This window comes from Clinocottus analis, unplaced genomic scaffold, assembly GCF_023055335.1.
Source record: "Clinocottus analis isolate CAN_PGR_092001 unplaced genomic scaffold, fCliAna1.0.p SCAF_1, whole genome shotgun sequence".
NCBI classification, from domain to species: domain Eukaryota; kingdom Metazoa; phylum Chordata; class Actinopteri; order Perciformes; family Cottidae; genus Clinocottus; species Clinocottus analis.
The window spans coordinates 2,614,136-2,640,093 of record NW_027175820.1 but is presented as its reverse complement, the minus strand read 5'-3'; the positions used below and the strand labels follow the sequence as shown (position 1 = coordinate 2,640,093).

At 44.1% G+C, this 25,958-nt stretch overlaps 2 protein-coding genes across 3 annotated transcripts; both read right to left on the bottom strand.

Annotated features, from left to right (window-relative positions):
- Nucleotides 1-1,169: 1,169 nt before the first annotated feature.
- Nucleotides 1,170-9,856, bottom strand: LOC137782761 (aminopeptidase Ey-like). Of its 2 annotated transcripts, none has more exons than XM_068572379.1 (20): nucleotides 9,198-9,856; nucleotides 7,884-8,016; nucleotides 7,488-7,631; nucleotides 6,486-6,612; nucleotides 6,232-6,386; nucleotides 5,993-6,106; nucleotides 5,743-5,886; nucleotides 5,355-5,420; nucleotides 5,174-5,239; nucleotides 4,160-4,332; nucleotides 3,952-4,028; nucleotides 3,722-3,855; nucleotides 3,572-3,627; nucleotides 3,343-3,490; nucleotides 3,098-3,189; nucleotides 2,513-2,623; nucleotides 2,211-2,378; nucleotides 1,954-2,094; nucleotides 1,611-1,692; nucleotides 1,170-1,393 (listed from the first exon to the last, which is right to left on the bottom strand). In XM_068572379.1, the coding sequence occupies exons 1-20, from the start codon at nucleotides 9,851-9,853 to the stop codon at nucleotides 1,235-1,237; spliced, it is 2,946 nt and encodes a 981-aa protein (XP_068428480.1). In that variant the 5' UTR covers nucleotides 9,854-9,856; the 3' UTR covers nucleotides 1,170-1,234. The 2 variants fall into 2 exon arrangements, with proteins under 2 accessions (XP_068428480.1, XP_068428472.1); XM_068572371.1 differs by having other exon boundaries at nucleotides 7,488-7,627; nucleotides 7,874-8,016; nucleotides 9,198-9,853.
- A 2,096-nt stretch (nucleotides 9,857-11,952) lies between these two features.
- Nucleotides 11,953-25,278, bottom strand: LOC137785453 (aminopeptidase N-like). Its single transcript, XM_068576700.1, has 21 exons — nucleotides 25,181-25,278; nucleotides 20,951-21,678; nucleotides 20,046-20,188; nucleotides 19,610-19,749; nucleotides 19,292-19,418; nucleotides 18,410-18,564; nucleotides 17,864-17,977; nucleotides 17,626-17,769; nucleotides 17,130-17,195; nucleotides 16,940-17,005; nucleotides 16,674-16,849; nucleotides 16,049-16,125; nucleotides 15,773-15,906; nucleotides 15,511-15,566; nucleotides 15,281-15,428; nucleotides 14,709-14,800; nucleotides 14,411-14,521; nucleotides 13,722-13,889; nucleotides 13,163-13,303; nucleotides 12,803-12,884; nucleotides 11,953-12,698 (listed from the first exon to the last, which is right to left on the bottom strand). The coding sequence occupies exons 2-21, from the start codon at nucleotides 21,547-21,549 to the stop codon at nucleotides 12,546-12,548; spliced, it is 2,892 nt and encodes a 963-aa protein (XP_068432801.1). The 5' UTR covers nucleotides 21,550-21,678; nucleotides 25,181-25,278; the 3' UTR covers nucleotides 11,953-12,545.
- Nucleotides 25,279-25,958: the final 680 nt, after the last annotated feature.

Here is a 25,958-nt window from a genome sequence, read left to right as displayed (position 1 = left end):
TCCCCGCTAAAGTCCTTGAGGAAAGACCCCCACTGGGACAACTGGGGCCAGTTAATTGGGGCCTTTTCCGATCCTGTGTAAACACGCCGGGCGGTTGAGACCATGACACATGATGAATAAATAAGGTTTCTGGATTCAGTTCAGAAACTCCGAAGCCAATAATGTATTTCACTCTTGACTGTCACTTCCTGCTGGAAAGTGTTTCTCTGCAGTGTCCATGTGTGACCTCAGGAGTAAATAACATGGGAACATAATGTGTCTTAGTCATTCAAGATGGATGGCCCACTTTGCGGATGAATGTTTTACGGTGTTGCCGTGTCAGCGCGGTGATCTGCGATGTTGCCGAGACGCCCGGAGAGGCCGCACTCAGCAAATGAATATTTGTAGACATTTATTTTTAGGTATTTCCCATTTAAATGGAGTTTTTTTCCCTCCCTGCAGTGCTCGCAGTATTGAAACACAGTCTGTGCTCACAGTTTGGAGGAACAAGTGGCATTTATTCAAAACACTGGCATCAACAATAAATGCAAAAAAAATATGAGGGATGTATTCAAAACCTTTTGAATGTTTAAATTATTTACAGTATTAAAACATATTTTCATTTGGTATCAAATATTCATAAAAATGCATAATCAAAACTTTACATTTCAAAAACCAACATATTACATATATCACATTCAAGATATTTAGAATAAGGGGTCGATCACACCAGACGCGACTTTTAAACGCCTTGACAAAAACTTAATTTACAAAATGGATTCAAGGTTTGGGGTTCATGATATCAAAAAAACAACAAAAAAAACAAAGTACAGCAAACACCACCATCTATTCCGCGAATTGTGTCTCGATGACGAGTGCTTTCAGTTGTACTTTGGCTGAGCAGGAGTCAGTTCGAGCGTCTTGTGTGTTTCCACCTAGAATTGTCAAGCTCTTCGTAATTAAATACCGCTAATATTAGCTTCTAGTCAGACGCTGCCATTTTCTGTTGAATTCCCCGCTGTTCATACCACACAAAAACAGGATGCGGTAAAGTAATAAAGCCCGCCTCTCGCTTGATCCGATTAGCTGCCTTGGCCGAGCGTGACATTGATAAGCTGTGCGACTCCGCGCCTCGTGCTTAAAGTTGAGAATATGTAAACTCTTAAACGCGCCTAAAAACCCCTAAACGAGTCGCATGTGATCGACCCCTAACACATTTGTTCTCGAGCCGGTGTAAAAGTCGGTAAGATGTGTGTTAATTTGGCGTAGAGCCCTCACTGGTGAACCAATCAAGCACCTGCTTCTCGTTCTCGGCCACCCACTTCATGTTGGCCTTGGTGCGCTCCAGCGCCTGCTCGAGAGCCGTGGTGGCCGACCCGAGCTGCCCGGCGTTGTCTTCTTTGAACTGCAGCAACTGGGGAGCAACAGGGGGGGTTACTGGGATTCAACTCGTTCAACGTTGCCATCAACAGGTATGAACTGTGAGATTAACGTTCATGCTGTACCTGACGCACAGCACCTCGCAAACAATAGTCTCGTCATTCGTAACGACCCACTTGTAAATTGCCCGTGTGGAATTAAATAATGGCTAATCGGGGTCTCACAGAGAACAACAACTGGAGAAACTGTACCTGCTTGTACTCAAACTCAGAGGAGAATCGTTTGGTCAGTCCGCTAATAAGTCCTCCAAAGGAAAACGATCCACCACCATAGCTGGAGAAAAAGACACAAACAAGAAGGCTGTGAACATTTTGCATGCAATACAGGTTGTGTTACCAAAGTTTGGCTGGACTAGTTGTTTTCTAGAGTCAGGATTCCCCCTCTGGTTACTGCGGATATCCTGTCAACATGTCATGGCAGTCCATCCGATGGTAGTTATAGATGCAGTTTGTACCAAAGTGCTCAATCAATACGTTTAACTTTGACCCTTTTGACCATCACATTCTAGATGTGCGTGCACGAGGGAAGACTCACTCATTGAATATATGGTCCCATTTGGCTCTGACAAAGTCCCATACCAGAGGTTGACCGATGGGGTTGCTCGCAATGGAAAGGATGGTGGAGGTGGCGTCCTGCTTACGGATCTTCTTCGGGTCCAGACAATACTCCAGATACCTGAAACACACGCGCAGGTGAGGACAAAACCTTCTATTTGCTGCCTGCTGCCATGATGCGTGGCGTAGAACCGTCGAAACCCTGCGGTGAGTGAGCTCGGTGTCGGTATCACCGACCTGTTCAGCAGCCAGGGCTGCTTGGTGCAGGACAGCGCGGACATGAGCTTATCCGCCTCCGCAGCGATGGTGGAGTTCTTGAACATGGACCAAGCAAAGTCCCACTCCTTTGCCCCTCCCGCTGCGATCGCACTGCAGTACACTGTGGACTTCAGGTTGGGACTAATCCTGCAACCGTTGATGAAGAGGACAGAGAGTTAAAGGCAATGACAGCGGGGGCTTGGCAAATAAAACACTTAAATATTGCAATAAAAAAAACAACTGCTGCATTTAACAAGTTGAGGGTCAGAGTGTGAACATACGTGTTGTTAGTGGGATTGTTCTCCCACTCTTTGAACCAGCCGGTGGTCAGCTCATTACAGCCTTTCACTCCAGTGCTGCAGGCCATGGAGATTGCGTTCACCTGGTTGTACCTGGACAGGGACATGAGATGAAACCCAGGGTCAGGAGAATGACCAACGGCAGAATAGGAAGTGAAGCATCCCGCAAACGGAGACCTCTCCCCATTGGCACGGCGTTGAATGTTCCCACTCATGAAGACCATCTAAACTCCCTGAGTGTTGACTCCCCCGATGAGGGGGACAATGTCATTCAAGTAATGGAAAGTAAGTAAATCCCACCACACCTGAAAAATGCATTTGTTCAGTGGTACAGGACATTTGTGCAGGACAAAGAGATACACAGCGGAGTAGATGTGTCGCTCGGTGAGAGGATGGGTGGATTCTTCTGGCATTATCCAGTGATTCCCGTGGGGGTAATAAATGTTACATCTAATCTACGTTGCATTAACCCACAGGGACACAGTTTACCCCGGCTTACTGCAACCTAAATTGTCAATCAAATAATGTGAATAAGTTAAAACACAAGCGGCATGTTAACATCCTTACTGGTCGGTGTGCTTTTCTGGGATCTTTGTCCAGTTGACAGTGATCTCTTTGAAGTGGTTAAACAGAGGGGTGACCTGTTGTTTCCAGTAAGCCTGTGGAACGAAGATGTGCACGGTTTGCTAGGTTGCATAGGTGGTTGAGAAATGATGAAATAAAGACTTGCGATCCAGCTGCATTCTTTTATAAAGACATTGGAAAGAATGAATTGCGGAAGCGCGGCAAATGTTTCCCCGTTGGTCACAAACCTGCATGGGCCCGTACACTTTGCTGCGGTCAAACATCAGGTAGAAGTAGTTCAAGTTGCGCCTGGCTGTCTCCCAGGGCATGTATTCAACCTCACTCTTGAGGAACTTGGTCGTCCTCAGAGCCAGAGTTGTGTCCACCATCTTGGCCCTGAAAAAAGGTCCGCTCAGCTCTTTCTCTTTCAACGTTTTGATGACAAACGCTTTTGAAAAAACAAAAACACGGCCTCACCTGGCGAGGTTGAAAGCATCGTCGATGAGTTGAGCTCGGTTGATCACTGGGATAAGCTGAAAAGCGAACAAAGGCATTAAAAAAAAAACTAAAGATAGGGGGAGGGGCTTGTTTAGTCCTTTAGAAACAGTGTAGTGCGGCATCACGCACCTGATGTTGGGAGCTCAGCTTGGCGAGGAGACGCTCCCAGTTGACAGAGTCGTAGTTTACTCGATAGAAGCCCTTTGTGTTAATGTTGGCCACCAACCAATCATCAGCAGCAAGAATCATGTTTGTGTTGGTATCTGTTTGGATGGACACGAAAGACAAAAGTAATGCATCTTTTTCTATCGTATTCATCATCTTTTCAATGTACAACGAACACCCGGAATAAATCTTACCCTCTTTGTTAAGAAGCCAGGACTGCTGCTCGACTCCTCCAGTCTTAATCCAGTTGATAGGGACAAACCACTCATAACTACAGACGCATTCATCCCGCCAGACAAAGAGCACAAAGAGAGAGCGGGTGAGCTTCTTATCACAGGCCCCAATATGGCCACACTCGGTATATTCAGCATATTCACAAGAAACATGAAGAACTTTTCCTACTTGAACTCTGAGGGTCTGTCCACGACAGAGTCTGGGTCCAACAGGAAGTGTTTCTGGGTAATTTTTCCAGTCTGGGTGTTGATGGTGACCACCGGGAACCCCATCTGAAGGATCCACCGGTTCATGATAACCTCGACGGAGTAGGGCAGCTTTATGTTGGCGTTGTCCACTGCCTTAATAGAGGAATATGCATGTATTAGTCATATTGTGACCGTTTGTTACACTGACTTATTCTGCTGTTGACCATCGGTCATGAGTCACAATGAATGACATGCAGAATCATTGCACAAATGTTTAAAGTGAGGGGATATATTTTGTTGTTGTGCAGCGGCGATTGTGGTCCCAGGTGAAAATTACAGTAAAATACTAAATAGTAGAGTAGAAGAGTGTAGAAAGGTCATCAAAATGACTGCTATAGTATCAATTGCACAGTGCCATCAAGGCTACCTAAGTTTGCTAACATTAGCTACTTGAAGCTACTTGTTGTACACAAGAACAGGTTGTTGCACCAAGTGGACTGAACTTAATACCACTTTTCAGCTGCACTAATCAGTGAAATGTGAACCCACTGCAGACCGATGTCACCGGCCCAGCGCCAAACAACAGCAAAAACAGGTTAGCCGCTAGCATGGTGAACATAGCGGAGAGTGAAGCAGCTCAAGAGACAGATATTTCGCTCACAGGTAAGTAGAGACAAAAACAGAGCCAATAGGAGAGAGGTGTTTTTTGGAGTTACATTTTTCCAGTACCCAGAAGCACCACTTGAAATTAACGCTCATGTTTCTCTGCCGCTGGATGTTTAAGTAGGCGACTGTATGCTAACACGTTAGCGTGATCAACTTTTGTATGGTTATCAGTTTTGTGTCGTAATGTATTAATGTAATGTAAAGAGTTTTGTTCCACTGCCCTCAAAAAATGTATGTCTACTGCTTTATTATAAATTTAAAGATATACTCTCAGGTTTTAAAGAGGTTTTCTTTAAAAGTGGCTGTTCTGTGAATAGTGATTTCTTACCATTTGCAGGTGCTTCCAGAGATCTGTGTAGACTATGTTATTATACTTGAACTCCTCCAAGTATGTCTGCAAGCAAATTATACAATATTTGTTATGCTAAGTTAGATGCAGCGCAATAAAACAGGGACATTACAAACAGCATCAACAAAATACAAAACTAAATTGAGCCAGCTGTACTCACATGGAGTCCTTTGGAAAAGACGGTCTCAGTGATAAACTCTGAGAGCATCCTGAGGACCGCAGCACCCTGTGACGAAACACAGGAGGATATTAGCAGTGTTAGCGGGTGAAAGATTGGATGTGACACAATTACAGTTTAATTACATTACATTTAATTTAGCTGAGGCTTTTATCCAAAGACTTAAAATACGGATCGGTGATTCATTAGTACTTTAATTCTGTAATTCCCAAAGAGTCCTTGATGAGAGAGTCACCCGGGCCCGAAAGGGAACAGTTTAATTCATTATTTTTTGTTTAGCGGAGGTCAACATGATGTCTCCTGGGGCTTTGAGGAGAACGATGCATTGGGCTCAGGAAGTAAAGACGTCTTCATGTCAATTACGCCGCACCTTGCTGTATGTGATGGAGTCAAACAGTTCGCTGATTTGCTCTGGCGTCAAGACGTCCTCCTCTTTGGATGAGAGCGGGTGGGAGGAGGCCAAGGCATCCACAGACATCACACCAACGATCTCATTCAGAACTATTAAATCTTTCTGGAAAATACACAGGGGAAATATTTTAATTGGGCACATATTCTTCACACATTAAATGGATCCACCTTGTCGGGACTAAATTCTGAGTGCGGTATCAAAAACTCACCATATTCCACGTCGGCTCAGCAAAGTGGGCCCCAAGATAAGAGACGTAGGTGGCAAACCCCTCGTTGAGCCATAGGTCATTCCACCACCGCGTGGTCACCAAGTTCCCAAACCACTGAGAGGACAGAGCTCAGTTTTATCGGCAGGTTTTGAAACACATAGCTAAACACGATGACCGTCAATGGATATGAGTTGGTTTCTGGAGGGCAGAACCCCATTGAACGTGCTTCAGTGTGATACCATATGAGCGAGCTCGTGGGAGATGACGGTTGCCACCCACTCCTTGTCTCCATTGGATGACACGGCAGGATTATAAAGGAGGGCGGTTTCCCTGTAGGTGATCAGGCCCCAGTTCTCCATGGCTCCAGCGCTGAAGTCAGGAAGTGCGATCTGATCTAAAATGACGTCCATAAAGTAATTTCGATTAGCTGTATGAACTCAGTAGCGTAAACCTATTCACTGTCCTGGTGTTGGCCGGTGCGTGTGGTTCCTACCGGACTTGCTCAGGGGATAAGAGGAGTTGTAGTAGTTCTCAAAGAATGCCAGTATGGGCCCAGTTTTCTCCAGGGCATAAGCCCCCTGGCCCTCATCTATAGCCTTCCTGCGAGCCCAGATCCTGATCTGCACACAAACAGGGATTCATTACATAGACAGAGGGGGGAATGAACCAGAGGCCTGAGCTATGCTTGTCGTCCAGCAGAGGGCAGCATAGGAACATTGCCTCCAACAGGGCGGAGCAGCAAACTACATCCAACATCTGCTGCTTGTCTTGGTACTTGTAGTTATAGGAGTAGAAGCAGTGGTTTGTAACACTGCATTTACTGTATAATAAGTGAAAAGAAATATTATATGCAACAAGTTTGTGCAGTTAACTAACACAAACTGTTGAATCAGAAGCATGACTACCCATGGATGGGAATGAAACCACTGTTTCATCTGGTCATGTTGGTCACACGGCTGTGAAAACATGGTCCGTTCCAGTGTTAGGTGGGCTAATCCATAATATCAAGGGTCCAGGTTCACAGTGATGAGCCATACAAACTCTCTCTTTAAGTCAGATGCATTTCTTTCTCAAAAGAATACAGTAGTACTTTCTCGAAACTGCTGTCATGGTTGCAATTTCCCTTATTGTTATATGTTACGTCAAACTGCCAACAGCGTTCAAAGCAGATAGAAGAGAACAATCTGTTCTTGTGAGTCAGATCAGCTCAAATTACTGGGCCTAATTTAAGTTCTAGTTATAAAATTTAGCAATAGCAGATAGTAGCAGTAAATGCAATATTGGTAGTGGCTTTGAAACGGTATTGAGGGGGAGTGTGGTTCTCGTAGATGATTATTAATGTCAGAGTTTATTGGTCATCCTAACAAAATCCTTGTTCCGCTCTCCAAAAAGGTCAAGAGTCAGAGAGAGAGTGAGTGCAAAATGGCAGTCATAATGATGATAGGAGTCATTGGAACCATGTCCATTTGTATGCTGAGACGTGATCAATAATTACCAAAACATCTGCACCCGGTGGCGACGAAATGAATGTGAAATCAGACACAACGAAAGCCAGCAAGTAGGTTGACATAATCTCTGTGGGCTCGAAGCTCGTCTGGATCCAATTCTGTCCATTCACAGTGATGTTAACAGGGTCTGTGTGAGGGTGACGGGTGTATGGGGGGAGGGGGGAGACAGCAGCAGATTCATTACAAAAGAGGAATAATAAGCACATTGTATGGATATGTAATACAACACAGCTGAACATTTTATGTGTGCTGTTTATGCAAATGAAATCAGGGCGAGTCGACGCGTTACACTTGAAGTTCGGGGTTACTGGGAAACATCGCACATGGACAGTCAGTGCGTAAAACCGTTTAGGAAGCTGAGAAAAGGACTTGCCATAGTTCATGGAGTTGGACAGAGCCACGGTCTCGTGGGGGTGAATGAGGGTCATGTGGAAGACGGCTTTCATGGCGGGCTCATCGAAGCAGGGGAAGGCTTTCCTGGCATCCGTCGGCTGCATTTGAGTTGTGGCCACAACCCTGACGATAGCAGACACGAAACCAGAATAATTAACACATCAAATGTTACTACACTTTGGTCACACGTCCAGATAGTCCCGGTTCAATGTGTTCTAGTCATTTTGGAATTAAGTGATTGTTTTGTACACCTCCCTTGGTGAGGAAAGAGCCTTTCCCACGGTTGGCTGTAATGTAACCCGTGGGAAAGAAGTTGGGTTTTTTGTTGCATCAATAGAGAATATAATTATCTGACAAGATAAGACACACAAACTAAAGGGTTGATATCTGGATACCTCACTGAATGTAAATCACCGGCATTTATTTTTAAGGTGAGGACAGAGAGTTCGGTGTGTAATGTGATGTTTGATTGTATATAAGGAATGCAGTTGTTTGGTATTTCAGTGTCACACTCTTGGAGTAAGAAAAGTGACAATATGTCTAATCTTACACATCGTTCCTGTCAATATAACACTACAACATTTAAATTCTTTGTTTTTGTGCAAGAGAGTTTAAAAAAACAAAAATATTTTAGTTTTTTTAATTTGTTGGGTTTAATTTATAAAAAACTGTACTGAAGTCATTCTAAAATCAACAAACACATACCACAAATAATTTCTATTCTCCTTATTTTATCCATTGAGCTGGTCAAGAAATGTTCCTTGTTATTATCAGCCCACCATATACATTTTTATTTAAACAAAACGTAATTCAAATAGTGGAGACAGGCTTCTCTCGTTGACTAATCATTATTCTTATCCAATTAAAGAAATATGATATGTATTGGGAAATACATAAATTTGCCTTTGTACCTAAAGTTAAACGAGTAAATGGATACCACTCTCATGTTTGTACAATACAGTAAACTACAGCAAGCTTAGCTTAGCACAAATACTGGAAACAGATGAATTGGCCTTTTTACACTATGTTTTTTTTTGCACTGACTCAACATGCAAGAAACATGTGTTGCTGTGTGAGATCTCGAGGTTTGGGTAGAATTTTGCCACATTTGTACAAAGTCTGGCGAGAACTTTCCCCCCGTTTCTAATCTACATGCTAAGCTAAGCTAACAGACAAAACTTCAAAGTATATTACGACACATTCATCTTTACACATTGTGTAAAATTGCCCTTATTCTCAGAACTGAACCAAACATATTGAAAACGAATTAAATAATAAAATCGAGATGAAAAGGAAGATCCTACTTTTCCACCCCATCCTCCAAGTATTCACTCCTGTAGAATCCTCCCAGGTCGTCGGCCAGCTCTCCAACGAACTCGGTGAAGAGCTCGTACGTGCTGTTGGCCTTCAGCGGCCCGTTGAGCTGCACCACCAGGTACTGGGTGAGAGTCTCCAGCCAGGTGGTTTTCAGGCCGGGCGCCGCCTCTCCGCTGAGGCCCCTCAGCTTGGCGAGGTGCCCCTCGAAGGAGGTGAAGTTCAGCTTGTTGGAGTGGATGATGATGAGGTCGGTCTCGTTCACACACCTGAACACCACCGTGGAGTGTCCAGTGAAGATGAACAGGCCGAACGCGTCGGGCTCCAGCCGGGGCCACAGGGTGACATTGTAGGAGACGGGAGCGAGGGAGTCTGGGAGTCTGTACCGCTGCCAGGGCTCCTTCGGGGTGGAGGGCGTGGTCGGGCCGGCGGTGCTCGGGCCGGCGGTGCTCGGGCCGGCGGTGCTCGGGCCGGCGGTGCTCGGGCCGGCGGTGCTCGGGCCGGCGGTGGATTGCGGCGCCGCTTCATTCTTTGACTTCTCCTGAGCGTACACCACGGAAAGGGCTATGATGGTGGCTGCGGCGCCGATGGCGGCGACCACACAGGTCACCGCCACAGCTTTGCTGAGGAAGAAGCCTTTCCCCATGTCTTCACCGGAGGAAAAGGAGACAGGTGGAAGAACGGGATGGCTATTTATGCCCCTGCCTTGTTAGATTCAGCCCAGAGTTAATGGTTGATTTACTGGGTTGGGGGGGGGGAAAGCTCAACGATCAAAACACTGATTTGTAAAAAGTCCTTGAGATAAGAGAGAGAGCCCTATCTAATCTTTGAACTTTACACCAGCAAAATGGCTCTGAATGAAGGCCTCTTTAAACGCTGATTTCTATTTGTGCACTACTGTAAATCGTGTGAAATACAGTAGAACCGCGTGTGTGTGTGTGTGTGTGTGCGTGTGTGTGTGTGTGTATACAATTTGCAAATGTGAACTGTATACAGATCTGCCGATGTGAAAGAAGCCAGAGTTGCATAATGAAATGGGATAAAGGAGGGTTTACAAAACGGCATAAACTATTCTTTGGTTTGCGTCGGTTGATCCAAACAGTTGTGGCTTCAAGGAATGGAAAACATTCCAGCAGTTAAGTCGAAAGAACATGTTTGGTGCAAGAACCCCTTTGTCAACACAGCTGCCACAGAAATGTCTTCCAAACGTCATGGCATTTGGAGTATGGTGTCCAGACACAAGAAGAAATACATGTGCAAATCATTTTGATGATCGTGCGATGTTACTCTCGCCCGATAACGAAAGGAAAACATGAAGCGTCAGCTTTTAACTGAAAACTCTCGCTAATATGGAAATGCAAAGTTTCCATCACCTTTGGGGCGAATGAACTGGCCTGGAGTGTGGTTTGGTCTGAAGGTGGCGCTAGAGGATACACATGGCGGAAAATCCGCCAGCAAACGGAGCAGAATTAATGTATCGAACCATCCACCAGAGAAAAATGGAGATATTTTCAGGAATTTCAAAGGCAAAAGAAAAGTTTTCACAATTTAGGAAGCGTAAGATGAGTTTGCTGCTTCCATTGAGCTCCTTTAACGCGTTGCTTCAACTTCACTCCTTTCTTATGTGAACAGAGTGACGTAAGGGTGGTCTAAAAATATAAGAAAACACGGTATTGACATGTCGGAGAAGCCTTCAAATTCTACCAAACTCTTCGTTCTGCGTCATATTTAATCGCCCCACCTAAAAAACAATGTACGCTACAATGCAATGACATGAAACCACTTGCTTGGTAATTGGCTTACTTTGCATTTAGCTAGTTTAGATTACATACAACTTTCCACCTGCTGATTGTGGAGTTCAGTTTTTGTCACAAAGTGACAAAATGTACTAAAGTATTTTTGAGTTAAAAGTAAAATACCACGAGTTCATAGTCACTTTATGAAAGACCGAATTCCGTGTCCCAGATTTACATTTGTGATGTTTATGACGTGTTTTCTATTTTTACTTATTTATTGAGCCGAACCATGATTATTTTCTTAAACCCAAAAGAGGGGTTTTGTCCAAATCCAAGCAAATGTCTTTGTCTTACTTCCCAACCATGTATTTACTGCGCTGGACTACGCAGTGCGTGAGTGAGACAGCGAGCGGTCCGACAGAGCATTACATTGCCGACGCACTTCATCCTTTCAGCATGCACCATGTTGTAAGCTACCTTGAACATGATGCAGGGACGCTTTTGAAACCATTGGATCTGCTTTTTCTGGCTGATAATTCAAAGTGATGAGCTTCTGCCTGTAAAGCAAAAGGAGCTTTGGGGACTTCCTGTTCCACATTAGCATGAAATGCAGTGAAATTGTGTTGGGCATACACATTTCATACTCAATGCTTGTCTAAAATGTGCATTTTTCATACCTCAACATGATTTTTCCCTACTCAAAAGCCAAAGAAGGCATTACACAACTGTTTTCCCAGGCTGTGCAGTACATACGTACTCCCTGTGAACCGTGACAGAGAGACGTCTTTGACCTTTTCATTATGTTCAACTATACAGAGTTTACTGTCATAACATGTTGAAATGAGAATTTCCTGGAAGATTTCGTTTCCAGTTTTTGATATAGTGCTGACAGAGCAGATTGCCAAAGGAGTGGAGTCACACACACACACACACAGATGGACTTGGAAAACTTTCATTTCTATCACAGCATTAAACACAGACGTGAAGAGTGACCATCAGAGACCTGGGAATCCCTTTTGCGTGCAGAAAAATAGACACAGGCATCAGGTTTTTCTGAGCCCTTCTGATTTATTTCTCATTGGAGTCTTTGCATAAACTTGGAAGACAACTAGTACACCATCTCGTCCAATCATCTATGATCTAATCATCAAGTTTGAAAAAACAACAACAAGAAGCTTAATAAAAATCCAAACTCTCTCTCTCCTACAAGAGTGGCAAATGGATTTTCAATGGAAAGACGTCCAATGTTGAGAACGACTTAACATTGAGAGGGACTTTTTGTTAATGACAGTACAAGAAGCTGCATGGAAGGTTAATTTACAAGTTAACATCCCGTCATGAATTAGCTCCATTGGGTGCATTGCATGGATCTGAGAATAAAACAGAAAATGTATTGTAGCTACACTGATTGCTATTGACACTCGGGGCTCTTTGCTCATCATATTTCTGACGCTTTCCAAGTGAGTGGATGACCAGTGAGTTTCAGTTGACTTTGCGCCACTGTTTCCAAGAGGAAGATGATTATAGTGATTGTCATTCCTCACGTCTCCCTGATGACGGTGCAAATACAATAAGCGTGTCATTCTGAGCGCCCCAGTGTTCTCATTTGGACTCGTCATTAAACCACTTAATCACATGGGCTTTGTTCTCTGACACCCATTTGATGTTGGCTGTGGTCTTCTCTATAGCCTGCTCCAGGGCCAAGGTGGCCGAGCCAAAACCAACATGGAGGTTGTCTTCTTTGAATTTAATCAGCTGGAGGGGGGAAAAAAACAAAACATACATTTGTTGCCTTTCTTTTGCTCTAAATCCCCTCGGGGAAATGCCGTGTTTATGTCAGCGTGGTTGTGACTGCGTACCTCCTTTAACTCGAACTCTGTCGAGAATCTCTTTGTGATCCCGTTGATGAGACCAGAGAAGGAAAATGATCTTCCTCCATACCTAACAGAGAAAAGAAAGATGCCGTTCACTTGAAAGGTGTCGTGATATAATGATGGAGCTCAGCGGAGGGATACTGGGTTATATCCTGTTGTGTCTGACGCCAGATAAAAGTCCCTGTAAACAAGAAAGAGTTAAGTCTGATGGCGTGGACAGACCAAACACCATCCATCCATCCATTATCTGAACCGCTTCTCCTCATTAGGGTCGCGGGGCCAGCTGTCAAAAAGACTAAGAAGCAGTTAATATAGGGTTATTGATGATTGTATGGATGCTCTTACTGCTTGAAAAGGTAGCTCCATTTTGCTCTGACAAAGTTCCAGGCCAGCGGCATCCCCACAGTGTTCCTGGCGATGTACTGGATGGTAGATGTGGCGTCTTGCTTGCGGATTTTATTTGGGTCGAGAGTGTACTCCAGATACCTGGATCAGCCGAAACATGTTTTTTTATTAAAAAATACATTTGGTAGAAAATCATTCGATAAACTTGCTGTGTTGAGTGCATTTTCCCTTTTAAGGATGTTCCAACACAAGAAAAAAAATAATTGTGGTTTTATGTGTCATTGTCGTGTCATTGTGGCTCGTGGTCAAAGTGAATGCTGTTTAGCAAAAGTTAAATCCTCACATCCTAGTCTCCTAGTCCTAATCCTAGTCTCACATGCTACAAGAAATGTCTCAGAAAAGTACAGAAAACCTGTGAAAGTCAGTGAAAAGTACAGAAAACCTGTGAAACAACTGGTCTGCTGAATAAATAACAATTCTCTACTAGAGCACATCCATATCCGAGTGTCTCGTTCACAAACTCCTCGAAGGTGAATACTTGACTGGATGTTGCGTGTACCTGTTCAACAACCAAGGTGCTTTGGTGCAGGCTAAAGCCGCCCTGAGCCTGGAAGCTTCGGAGGCAATAGTGGCGTTCTTGAACATTCTCCAGGCAAAGTCCCACTCCTCCACACCCCCGAAGGCTATGGCGCTGCAGTAAACTGTGCCTTTCAAGTTGGGGTGGATCCTGGTCGACATCAAGGTAAACACACGTATGAAGGCAAATTAACGCCATAAATAAAGAGCGCAAATGAGCTCCATGCGAGCTTGCAAATCAAACAGTTTTGCGCTTAATTTACTTAGACGAGCGCTTTTACATCACTCCGCGAGCAAAATCCCCGCTCGCGTGAGCAACAGTTGCGCTCGCGTGAGCAAAAGTTGCTCTCACGCGAGCAAAGTTGCGCTTGCGGAGTGATGTAAAAGCGCTCGTTTAAGTAAATTAAGCGCAGAACTGTTTGATTTGCGCGCTCGCGTGGAGCTCTTTTGTGCTCTTTATTAATGGCATTAATTTACCTTCATACATTTAGTAGAGTAAAGAATGAAAACAAACACGCAGACTCTCTCTCCACACATGCAGCCGATGTGGAACAACTGACGTTAATGCAGTCGTTTTACGGGCTGTCTTTTGGCTTTCTGGCTAATTACGACAGCAAGTCAAATTGTGGGAAAAGGAAATTCGGAAACACACTTCAGCTGCTCTGTACTCACGGGTTGTGCTGTGGATTTTCCATCCACTGGCTGTACCAGCTTTTGATCAGCTCCCTGCACCCCTGCACACCCATGCGGCAGGCTATTCCAATAGCATTGACCTGATTATACCTGAGAAGGGGGACGTTTGAGAAAATGCGGGAAAACGGCGATATGGCATGACAATACGCAGCGTGAGAGTTGTGGAAAAGCTAGCAATCTGAATGAAATATTTGAATTAAATGGAATCACGTCACCAAATGGTAAGTCACCTGCATTTTGCTTTAAAGAATACATCCTCTGGTATACAAATCCTTACTGGTCAGTGTGTCCTGAAGGTACTTTGGTCCAGTTAGCTGTAATCATCTTGAAGTGCTCAAAAAGTGGTTGGATTTGTTTCTTGAGGTATAGCTAAAATAAAAATATACATCAGCAGTAGTTTTTACGTCCAGCTGTTTTACACTTTCCCTTTACACCCATTTCTCCTGTTATACTATGTTCACACTCAGAGGGACACAGAAACAGGCAACGAGGACATTTCAATGGAAGCCAGTCACATGAATTCTTGAGTTTGGGCTAAAAATACTTTGTGAGGTCACGGTGACTGACTTTGATCGTTACCGTCTAATCAGTTCCTCCTTGAGCCCGATTGAATGGTTACGCCAAATTTGAAGAAATTCCTTTGAGGTACTCCTGAGACACTACGTTCACGAGGATGCACCCGATGTACAGACGGACAAATGTAAAACATATAAGCTCCAGCCACGGTTATCGCCAGTATGGAGGCATAAAAAATGTTCTTGGCCAAGTGCCATTTAATTGGCCGTTGTGTTGCTTCTGCCCCTGTGAGTGTGCACACAGCATTGGTATTCACAGTAAAGGAGTACCAACCTGTAAAGCTCCGTAGACCTCAGTGCGGTCAAACATGAGGATGTAGTAGTCGAGGTTTCTCAGCGCGGACTCCCAGGGGATGTATTTCCTTTCCTTGGACAGGTATTTGGTTGTTGACAGGGCCAATGTTGTATTGACTATCTTGGCTCTGAACAAAGGAAACCCATTATTTGCAGAGATCCAACGTGTAAAGGATTTAATACCGAAGAAATTTTTTGTTTTCGTTTTACCTCGCTAGGTTGAACGCATCATCGATGATCTGGGCTCTGTTGATGATCGATAAGGCCTGAAAGAAACGACACAGGCCAACAAGTCCATGTTCAAATTCACATACACAGACCACCAAGCCCGAAATACGCAGACACAACAGCCGTTGGCGCTGCAAAAAGCCACGTCCTCTCTATTTGTATTCATCTGACACACACAAACCAACACAAAGAAAACCGTCACTGCACGGGATGAAAAACGTCCGCGCGATGGCATGCGACTCACCTGATGGTTGGTGTTGAGCAGGGAGAGGAGACGATCCCAATTGTCAAGATCATAGTTCACCCTAAAGTACCCGACGACATTGGTGTTGGCCAGCACCCAGTCCTCTCCCGAAACTCTCATCAGAGCGTTGGAGTCTGAAGGGAAATATTAAAGAATGTGCAAAATATTCAGTTGAACGCCGTGAACAGGGATTGTCAACTATTCTGGTCGGAAGCCTTTTCTTCTGTAGCATTCAGATCTAATACAGAAAAGAAATGGGTGTTACTATGAGAGTACCTGTCGCTCGAAGGAGCCAGTACTGCTGCTGCTCCACTCCGGTCTTCATCCATTTGATCGGGACGAACCACGTGTAACTGGACCGACACAGATAGAGATGGTGAGTGACAAAGGGGCACAACGATGGCTCCTAGCCATGCTAGCGGCATGGCTCTAGGGATCACAATGGCCGGGTCCTAGGACATAGGACGTAGGATATCTACAGATTGTAACGCCCTTTGAGGCAAATCTGTGATTTTGGACTATACAAAATACATTGGTCGGTCTTTCTGTTATATTTTTGAGTGGATTGCCTTGGAATATGGCACAGATATTCATGGTTTCCCAGAGAATTCATCCTGTTGACCAACTTTTTTTCATCCAGCCCCACCACATGGTTCACATTTGTGTACTTGGGTTAAATATTTTAACAACCATTTGATGGATTGACATGACATTTGGTTACATATATGTCACCCACATGATGTATTGTGATAGCTTTGGTGGTCTTTGTACATTTCGTCTACTTTTCAACATTTCCAAAACTTCCAGTGTATGACCAAATACTTGCAAAGCTAATAACTTTCCAATGAGCCTCCGCTGCACCTTTTTGTTCAAACACTTCAAGCTCAAACATGATTCCTACTTGAACTGAGAAGGCCTGTCCACAACAGACTCTGGATCCAACAGGAAGTGTTTCTGGGTGATACTTCCTGTCCGGGTGTCGATGGTGACGACTGGGAAGCCCATCTGAAGAGTCCAGCGGTTCATGATGTCGTGAACGGTGTGAGGAATATGCATTCCTGGTGTGTTATCAACTGCCTGACAAACAAAAAGTCACGAGAATTTAAGAAGAAACGCAGCCAGAGACTCATTGCCAGGTGGCATATAAAAGGTATTGACTGTACCGACCTGCTGGAGATGGTCCCACAAGTCCGTGTACACTGTGTTGCTGAAGGCGAATGTGTTCAGGTACGACTGAGAAGAAACAGCGACACACACACACCAGGATGAATCAATGAATGTGGTTTGGTTATGTATCTAGCGCTTGCATACACACACACACTAAGTGATGAGGCCCTTCAACAGAGTTAATACTCACACTGAGTCCTTTGGCAAACACTGGCTCAGTGAGGAACTCTGACAGCATCCTGAGCACCGCCGCTCCCTGACAACACCAGACACACAGAAACCACCAGATATCGGATGGTTGGTTTGAACTTCTCGTATCAGCCAAGTATTTTGCATCAAACCCAATATATTACAACAAGATGTTTCCAAGATGAGGCCAGGGAGCTCCTGATTCAGGTTATGAAACGATTTTTTTGTGGAAAAAAGACTCATCACACTGAATATCATCGCTTTTAAAGGTGTTATAGTTTTCTTGGGTGTTTGTGCTAAATGCATTTGAAAAAGAGTGCATTAATAAATCAGGTAAAACTGCACATAAGGGGACAATAAAAAAAACAATCTCACAATGGTTTGCCTCATTTTGGAGTATTTTCAATCCTCTGGGCTCCTTACTAAATACGTATAAGAAGATATTCGTATAAGATCCTACATCAGATCAGGTATGGGATCTTGTCAGAAAAGCAAACCTTGCTGTAGGAGATGGTGTTGAACATCTCGCTGATCTGAGCGGGGGTGTTGACCTCCTCTTCTTTACGGGACAGCGGGTGGGAGGAGGCCAGGGCATCCACAGCGAACACCTTATGCACGTCGGACAGTACGATCTCGTCTTTCTGCAGCCGAGCAGAGGGATGAGTAAGAGGCTTTCTGACCCAACCTGTGCCGTTAGGACGTCACTGATCCCCGAAATACAATTAGCAAGCTTACAATGCTCCAGGTGGGCTCAGCGTGGTCCGCTCCGAGGTATTCCACATATGACGCGAAGCCCTCGTTCAACCACAGGTCATTCCACCACTGCAGAGTCACCAGGTTGCCAAACCACTAAAAAAAAATATATATATGATGAGTAAAGCGTTAGAGACTTCTTCCACAGAAAACAGTCATGTCTCCGTTTAGCTTCAGGGAACCGATGACCAATTGAGCAAAATTACCACCAGAGTTCCCAAGAAATATAACGAGCTTAAGAAAACACCCCAACCACAGAGTTTCACATCACTGATGATGTCAGGTTTTTAATAGAATTGACCGAAAGTGGAACTAATTTGTCCCTAGGTGGTGATCTGTCATCCGCCTTTGCAAAAGGATATTGAGTACTTTGGCTAAATGTACGTTTACAACATTACTAAAGTAGAGCTGAGATTGAGTTTGGACTGAACGAGCGTCCTGCCAATAAACGGCTATTTCAACTTACTATAAAATATGTTTTGCTTCAACTGGATCAGATAGCAAATGGTCAGGAATATTGCGGCCTACCATGTGTGCGAGTTCGTGGGAGACCACAGTTGTAATTCTCTCTTTGTTTCCAGTTGAGGACATGATGGGGTCAAAGAGCAGGGCCGTCTCCCTGTATGTGACCAGACCCCAGTTCTCCATTGCCCCAGCATTAAAGTCAGGCAGAGCGATCTGATCTGGGGATGAGAAGAAATGCATCAAAAAATCTGAAGATTCTTCAGCTCTTTCATTTTACCTCATTAGGATGTTTTCCAATAAGGGTACACTGGTGAATTTGGTATTCATCTGATCCCAATAGATTTTCAGTTTGATGGTAGTTTATCATCCACGAGGTGTAAATTAAATAGCTGAAGTTGGTACAAATTTGAAAAAAAATGTGAGGTTGGAATGCTCTGGAATTAATTAACTCACCCCCGAGGGACCTATTAACCCTTTGAAGGTATTGATTCATCGTCTATCTATCGACAATATTCAGGAGAACATGTATGTTGTGCTGTCTCGCTTCTGCTTTTTAGCCACGCTTGCGAAAGACATTCTTGGCCCTCAGAGGATAAACCCTGATGACTTTGGTGATCCTCTGACTTTTTCCTTTACCTGCCACCAGGAGGTTTACATTTGTGGTTGTGAGTGAAAACTGTTGGATGGATTGTCATCAAACTTATGATATTCACTTTCCCCTCAGGATGAATGATGAGGACTTTTATAGTCCTTTCATTTCCTTTAAGGCACCATCATTAGGTCAAATTTCCACTCTGGTTAATGACCTGCAGAGGGTGAATATGACACACACCTAAAAACATTTACATGTTGACATGCTTTACTTCAAAGCTTGCCGTGGTTCCAGCTTGAAGCTGGCTCATGTTTGTTCTGTCCAGCTGAATGGTTGACGCATAGTCGACCTACCTGACTTGGAGAGCGGATATGTTGCGTTGTAGTACTGCTCATAGAACCGAAGGATCGGCCCTGTAATGTTGAGAGCATAGTCACCCTGCCTGTAATCTATGGCTTTTCTTCGAGCCCAGATTCGGATCTGCAAAGAATGAGGCAGCTTTGACGTGGTGAAAAAAAAAAAAGAGTCCTTTCATTTTGTTATTCCAGAGTCACAGGAATGTAATCCAGCTGACTCTCATTAACACGGGTTGTTTGTACGGCGATGCAAATTAGTTTGGATGCTGACCACACTGGTAGTTACAAAAGATGAAGGGAACCAAAATGCCTTACCAACAAATTCTTGTTTTGGGTTGATTGAATGTTCACAAAGTCACTGACAATAAACGCCAGCAGATATGTGGACATTCTCTCTGTGGGCTCAAACGTCGTCACTCTGACAGGCACGCCGTCAATGACAGAGTCTGCAGAGCCTGTTTAAAGAGGGGGAAGTTAGACTCTGACACTCATTAAAGCATTAACAGCATCTAGTTGCTGATTTTCCCATTACATGTCTAAGTTATCAATTATTCACACATAACACACTCGGCCCTGAAAGTGACTCTTATCGCAAACACGTCATACATCTTCCAGAACACCATTTATGTCGTTTTGCAATTGTGTTTTTCTGTGACTTTACAACTTTTGCAACGACTCAGCTTCTCAAGAAATTTGTGACGTAACAACATTTTAAAAAAAGGACTGTTTTTTTTATGTTTCTGACACCAACCAGTTTCCATGCCGTTGGACAGAGCCACCGTGTGCTGGTCGTGGATGATGGTGACGTTGAAGACGGCTTTCATGGCGGGCTCGTCGAAGCAGGGGAAGGTTTTCCTGGCATACGTGGCTTGCATCTGCGAGGTAGCAACGACTCTGCAAAATGTTCCAATTAAGCATTTGCACAAAATAAACAGCAACGAGGTGGAATACGAATAAACCAAGAGGAACATTGGAGCCAAGGCAATTCAGTCTTAGTTCACCCCAAACTCAATTATACACATTTTCCCCACAGTTACCTGTAGTGCTATTCATCAATCTGGATAGTTTTAGTGTGAGTCGCCCAGTTTTGGAGATATTGACCGTAGATATGTCCGCCCTGCATCTAAATATAATGGGACTGTTTGGCACTCGGCTTGGCTTGTGGTGCTCAAAGCGCCAAAAAAAAAACATTTTGAAAAACTCAACAGCAATGTCTCTTTTCAGAAATCATGGTCACTCAAGATAATACACATTTTTTTTTCTTCTCGCTTTACACACGGGAATTATTTTTCTTTTGACCAAACTTCAACCGTATCACCGCGCAGAGGCGAGCGTGTATCTACAGTCGATGCTGCGAGCTCGCCTAGCACCGAGCTAACGTCACAGCTCAGCCAAGGAGGATACCATTAAGCGGTGCATCTCGCACGGTTACTTGACCATGAGTAGAAGCGCAATTCCTTCTGCATCGTGATGTGGCAGCACAAGAAAATAGGTCTTTGGTGCTTTGGGCACCACAAGCTGACGTCTCCAACACCAGGCAACTCGCACCAAAACAATTGATGAATAGCATACCAGGTAAAAGAACAAACATTTGGGGTGAACTGTCGCCATTACAAGCGCAATGATGATGTGCCATGATGCTACGCCGTTGCTTACTTCCTTACACCATCCTCGATGTATTCACTCCTGTAGAAGCCTTCCAGGTCATCTGCCAGCTCCCCCTTAAATTCAGTGTGAAGCACATAAGTGGCTCCCACAGCTAGTCTGCTGCGTAACTGAAGCACCAGATACTCCGTCTTCTCCACAAGCCAGGACTTCTGTATGGCGGGCGCGGCGGCCCGACCCGGGCCCGTCAGCACAGCGTGGTGCCCGTTGAAGCGGGTGAGGTTCAGCTTGTTGGAGTGGATGATGAGGAGGTCCGTCTCCTTCACACATCTGAAGACCACCGCCGACTTCCCCGTGAAGATGTACATGCCGTCCTCTCCGGGCTTCAGCCGGGGCCACAGGGTGACATTGTAGGAGACGGGAACAAGGGCCACTGGGAGCCTGTAGCGGTCCCAGGGCTCATTTGGTGGGACGGGGGTGGTGATGGGCGCGGCGGTGCCGTCAGTTGCTCCGCCTCCTTGACTGCCTCGATTGCTGGGACATTCCTTATCGTAGGCGATGGACAGAGCTATGATCGTGAGCAGAGCAATGGCCGCCAGCACGAGCAACCCGATGCCCACATTCTTGCTGATATAGTAGACTTTCCGCATGTCCGAGTCAGGAGAGCGGAGAGGAACTCTGCGGGGTCTCAGTCCGTGTTTGTCCAGCACAGCAGGTCTCTTCCCTCCTCAGTTAATGGCTGAGCTATTAACATGGCAAAAAAGGCATTTTCATATGACCTGAGGAGAAACGGAAAGATGGGAAGACCTCGGTCATTTAGTCTGCAACTCAGCAGCTTTTAGAAATAGTGCTCAATCAGTGTTGTTTAAAACTGGCATCGCAGTCTATTCTTACGCTGCAAGTATGTCATCATCACATTTTAGACACGCATCATCAGTAATTATAATAAACACATAAAACCAGCATCCTCAACTGGCCTTAATAAAACAGAGTTTTAAAAATGTCTGCCACCAGAAAATCTACAAGACACATTCACAACCGCTATTTGTTAACTGCATCACATGGTTCACGAATACTAAATTAAACCTGTGTTTGTCTAACTGTTTACTCTGCAGGCATCTCTATTATGAGTGTTTTTCGTCAATGCAACACATCTGGTATATATTTTGTGTAAAAAAGAGGCCTGTGCTTTTAACCTGTGATGAGAGGAAGAGTGGTTTTCCCACTTAACTGTAATTATAAGTTCTAAATTACCCTGCTGTGGGACTAATAAAGGGTTATCTTATCTTATCTTATCCTGGTTTCCAGCAAACAGCCTTATTTGTAAATATTAATAAAGATATGATGACCTCGCGGCCTCTAGTTTCCACCTTGCGCACATCCTCGATTGCCGTCTGTGATAAATGTGTCGGGTGTAACATATTTTCGCTCAATGTATTTTCCATTTGACTTTGGCACCAACTTTTCTGCGTGTCATTTATTTTGGTTGAAACAATAACCAACAGGGCGGAAAATTGGCAGGACAGTATCTGGATTATTTCACAACTAAGGATGACTCGGAAAGAAACAGACCTTATCACTTCTTTACAGCCATCACAGTTATCTAATCCAATATTAACATTTACAGCTGACATTTATCCTTGACTTTCTTTGATGTTCGCAGCAGGCTGGCCTTATATATACAGTCCCAACTCATATACTGCAGATTATAAAGGCTCAACACGGATAAGTGATCAAAATTGCTTTCCTTTGTTAGTAACTGCACTGGGATCAGCTGGAGAGGAAACTCAAATCACACTTCCTTTTTATCATTCGAAGTACAAATTGCTGACAAAGCATCCGTCCTTTACTTCCTATCTGATTGCACACAGGTGATTCCTTTACATCACTAGAAACACCCAGAAGTGAAGTTTTATTCTGACATTTTTCTAAATGGAAAAGGTTGGTTTGATGACAACATTCTGCATTGTACAGAAAATTCAATCTTTGACTCGTGTTTATTCTTGACTTTATGATACAAGCTTTAGGATAAAGAGAGGCTCCAACATAACATGAATAAACATTAATCTACATTTGGAAACAAGTTTACCTCTGCTGACTGAAGACTCCTTGAATCTGTTTTTAGGCTTTATTCGCAGACCGATAATTCCATTGCACATTTATTGTGGAAAAAAAGTACAAAGCTTTAAATACAATATACAGAAATCTTACAAAGTCCGCAATAAATGAAAGCATCAAATCATAAAATCTGGATCCACTTAATCAGAGCTATCTAAGGATCAATCCTTTGAGTCCTTCAGCCACCAAAAACAAAGATCTCTGATGATTAAACTCATCACTCAACATGCATCTGGAAAAGATGGATGTGAATCCGACGGAAGTCTGCAAACCAAAACCACACAAACATAGACATTCTCGGACCCCTCTCTGATAAACATTCCCTGAGCCATGCGGCTTCATGCAGCGTCTGAGAGATGAAAACATCTCCAGTACGAATGCAGAAGGCTGGAGCGACAGAAGCAGTGAAGTTGAGAGAAAGAGGGCAAATTGTCACGACAAAAAAAACACAATAGAAAGCTGGTTTTACCTTTATGGTCTGTGTTTTTTTAGGCCGACTATTTTAGGGTGCATATATGCCCTCACAGTTGTTGATATGTATATTGAATTCAATATCATTTATCAATTCACAATTTTGTACTTAAGTGCTTAACCACACCACATGCAAGCCGCTAACCTGCTAGTTAGCTTTAGCAAGAGTTTCGCTGCTGCTTTTCTCCATCATGAATAGATTTGGTCGCTGCCTCGTTTCGTTACGGGGACTAACAAAGTTAATTGAAATATATGTCTGTCTCTTAAAAGTCTGTAAAAGTCATTCGCTGAACGATGTGGAGAAAATGTTTGAAAAAAAAGAAACAAATCTAGCGTTAGTTTCAGCTCATGCTAGCATCTGCTTAAACTAGCGCGCTAGGCTTTGTGTTTGGGCTTAGTTTTCAGCAATGTTTTTGTAGTTACGTCCTGTTTATATGTTGTTTAGACTGAAATGTCGATTGCACAATTTGTTACACGGTAAAACAACAGATAGCGAACGAATTAAGCTCTTCTTAACATGTTTACCAAACATGTAATTGATGCGATTTGCCTTCAATCTATCGTCTGCCTGAAAACAGAATTAGCTATTTTTTTAATTTTATTTCTAATAACGGGTAAGATTGTGCTCGTCGTAACGTATATGTTGTCCTCACAGTCTACGTTGCAGATATACAACTTCACCTAGTCTGTTCCAGGTGCAGTCTGTGCTAAAAGTAAAACATTACTTCATGGTTCTTCAAGGTGACACACAATGTCATGCAAATTCATGTCGATAGCATGTCACACATTTACATGGAGTACAAAAATGACAAGAGCCATGTGGTGTTTGTGGTGTTTGCTTTCTCATGGGTCCAAACCAGCACAATGACTCCTTTGTTCGCATATGATTATAAACATGTGCCACGCGCACATATTTGGATCTTTTTGGCATTAAAAGTTCAGCAGTTAAAATGGTTAAGATATGCTGCTCGTGGCGCGTGGAATTAATACATCTGGGAAGGACTTAAACTGGACACCTGCCCTGCACCGTAGAACTTAATCTGGTTTGTATCGAGAAATCTATCAACAGCAAAACTTACTAATTGTGTTGGCCTGGTTTTCCACCAGATCCCCTGTTAATCGTATCTCAGGAATGCAACGGTAAAATACTTTTTAGCACGCTTTACGCATTTTCTCTCTAACTGCACATGAACCTGTGACCCACACTATCAGCTCTGTGTGTTCCCCACTACACACTGTACTGACACACACGGCCAGCTGCGAGAGTTGCAGAGTTTACCTTCTGTGCAGCCCCCGGCTGTTGACAAAAATTTATCCTCAGCAGAGCCAACAAGTCAAACTATTTGCATACTACTAAAACAGTGATTACCAGCATTGTTAAAGGTTGCATTGAATTAAAACCAAAAGGCCTGTGATCATTCAGTTTCAGACACGGCATTCCCCAGTGGGTGCATTATGTCTCCACTGCATTCAAGCACCAGTCGTGAACCGTCAGGAGGGTTGGGGGGGGATCCTTTAGTTGCAGACCAATTCTGAGAATACTTCTTCGGCTCAACAATGCACCAGATGCCAACAGGCTGGAAAGCGAAGGCGCCGGCTGGCAATATCAGACACAAAACTGCAGCTGAAAAGAACTCCAAACTTGGCATGCAGCAGGTTTGAAACGTTAACATTAGCGAGAACAGTACATACCAAACATTGTGTAGCTGGACGTCCACAGCGAGCTCTGGTTTAAGTCTGCGTGAGACGCAGAAGTTGAACTGAAATGATCCCGCGGCTGATGTGAAACACTCGCAGGCTGTCAGTAAGGGTGGATGTGGGAGGTGGTGAGAGCCGACCATACGTTTTGCATGGGTATGCAGGGAGGGAACAGCTCCTTCAATTCCTTCCCCCCAGTTCCCTCCAAAAAAAAAAAATCCCCAAAATTAGTGAGCAGGGGGGGGGGAGAGAGAGAGAGAGAGAGAGAGAGGAACTGAAAGACTGCGGCTGTATCAACAAGACATTGTGGTTGAGCAGAAAGAACTCAGATCCTCAGGAGGTACAGAGTGTGCCGACTGGTTATGCTGGTTCAACACAGACCACAGACCGGTGACTCAGCATACCTGCTGACAAGGTTTAAAAAAAAACTCAATGTGGAATGAGCAATGCACAGTGTTGGGGCAATTCTCATTTATTGAATTTACACCGGCGGGAACCGTCTTTGACACAAACAGGTTTGACAGGAAGAAGTAGTGAAACTCGGGCTAAATATAACTCGGCCACAAAACACCTGCCAACAAAGACACTAACACGCATCGAAACACGGAACGACCCAAAAAACAACGAGGCAAAGCTCGTCTGTTGCCTCTCGGAACAAATGTTGGCAAGACCGTATCGCGGCGCATTCGAACTTGGCGAGAACTAGACGGCCTTTACATTTGTCGTACTGAGCACAAGGCGCCCCCCCCCCAGGAGAGCCGTAATGTCATTC

What these genes read in the sequence shown, in the direction of transcription:
- LOC137782761 (XM_068572371.1), bottom strand. Translation starts at nt 9,853, where the DNA reads ATGGGGAAAGGCTTCTTCCTCAGCAAAGCTGTGGCGGTGACCTGTGTG. An exon ending in GTCCAACTCCATGAACTATG is followed by an intron (nt 7,628 to 7,873) that starts GCAAGTCCTTTT and finishes ACCCTCACACAG; the next exon opens with ACCCTGTTAACATCACTGTG. An exon ending in CCCACGAGCTCGCTCATATG is followed by an intron (nt 6,107 to 6,231) that starts GTATCACACTGA and finishes CTGTCCTCTCAG; the next exon opens with TGGTTTGGGAACTTGGTGAC.
- LOC137785453 (XM_068576700.1), bottom strand. Translation starts at nt 21,549, where the DNA reads ATGCGGAAAGTCTACTATATCAGCAAGAATGTGGGCATCGGGTTGCTC. An exon ending in TGTGGGACCATCTCCAGCAG is followed by an intron (nt 16,850 to 16,939) that starts GTCGGTACAGTC and finishes TTTGTTTGTCAG; the next exon opens with GCAGTTGATAACACACCAGG. An exon ending in GCACCTTGGTTGTTGAACAG is followed by an intron (nt 13,304 to 13,721) that starts GTACACGCAACA and finishes CGGCTGATCCAG; the next exon opens with GTATCTGGAGTACACTCTCG.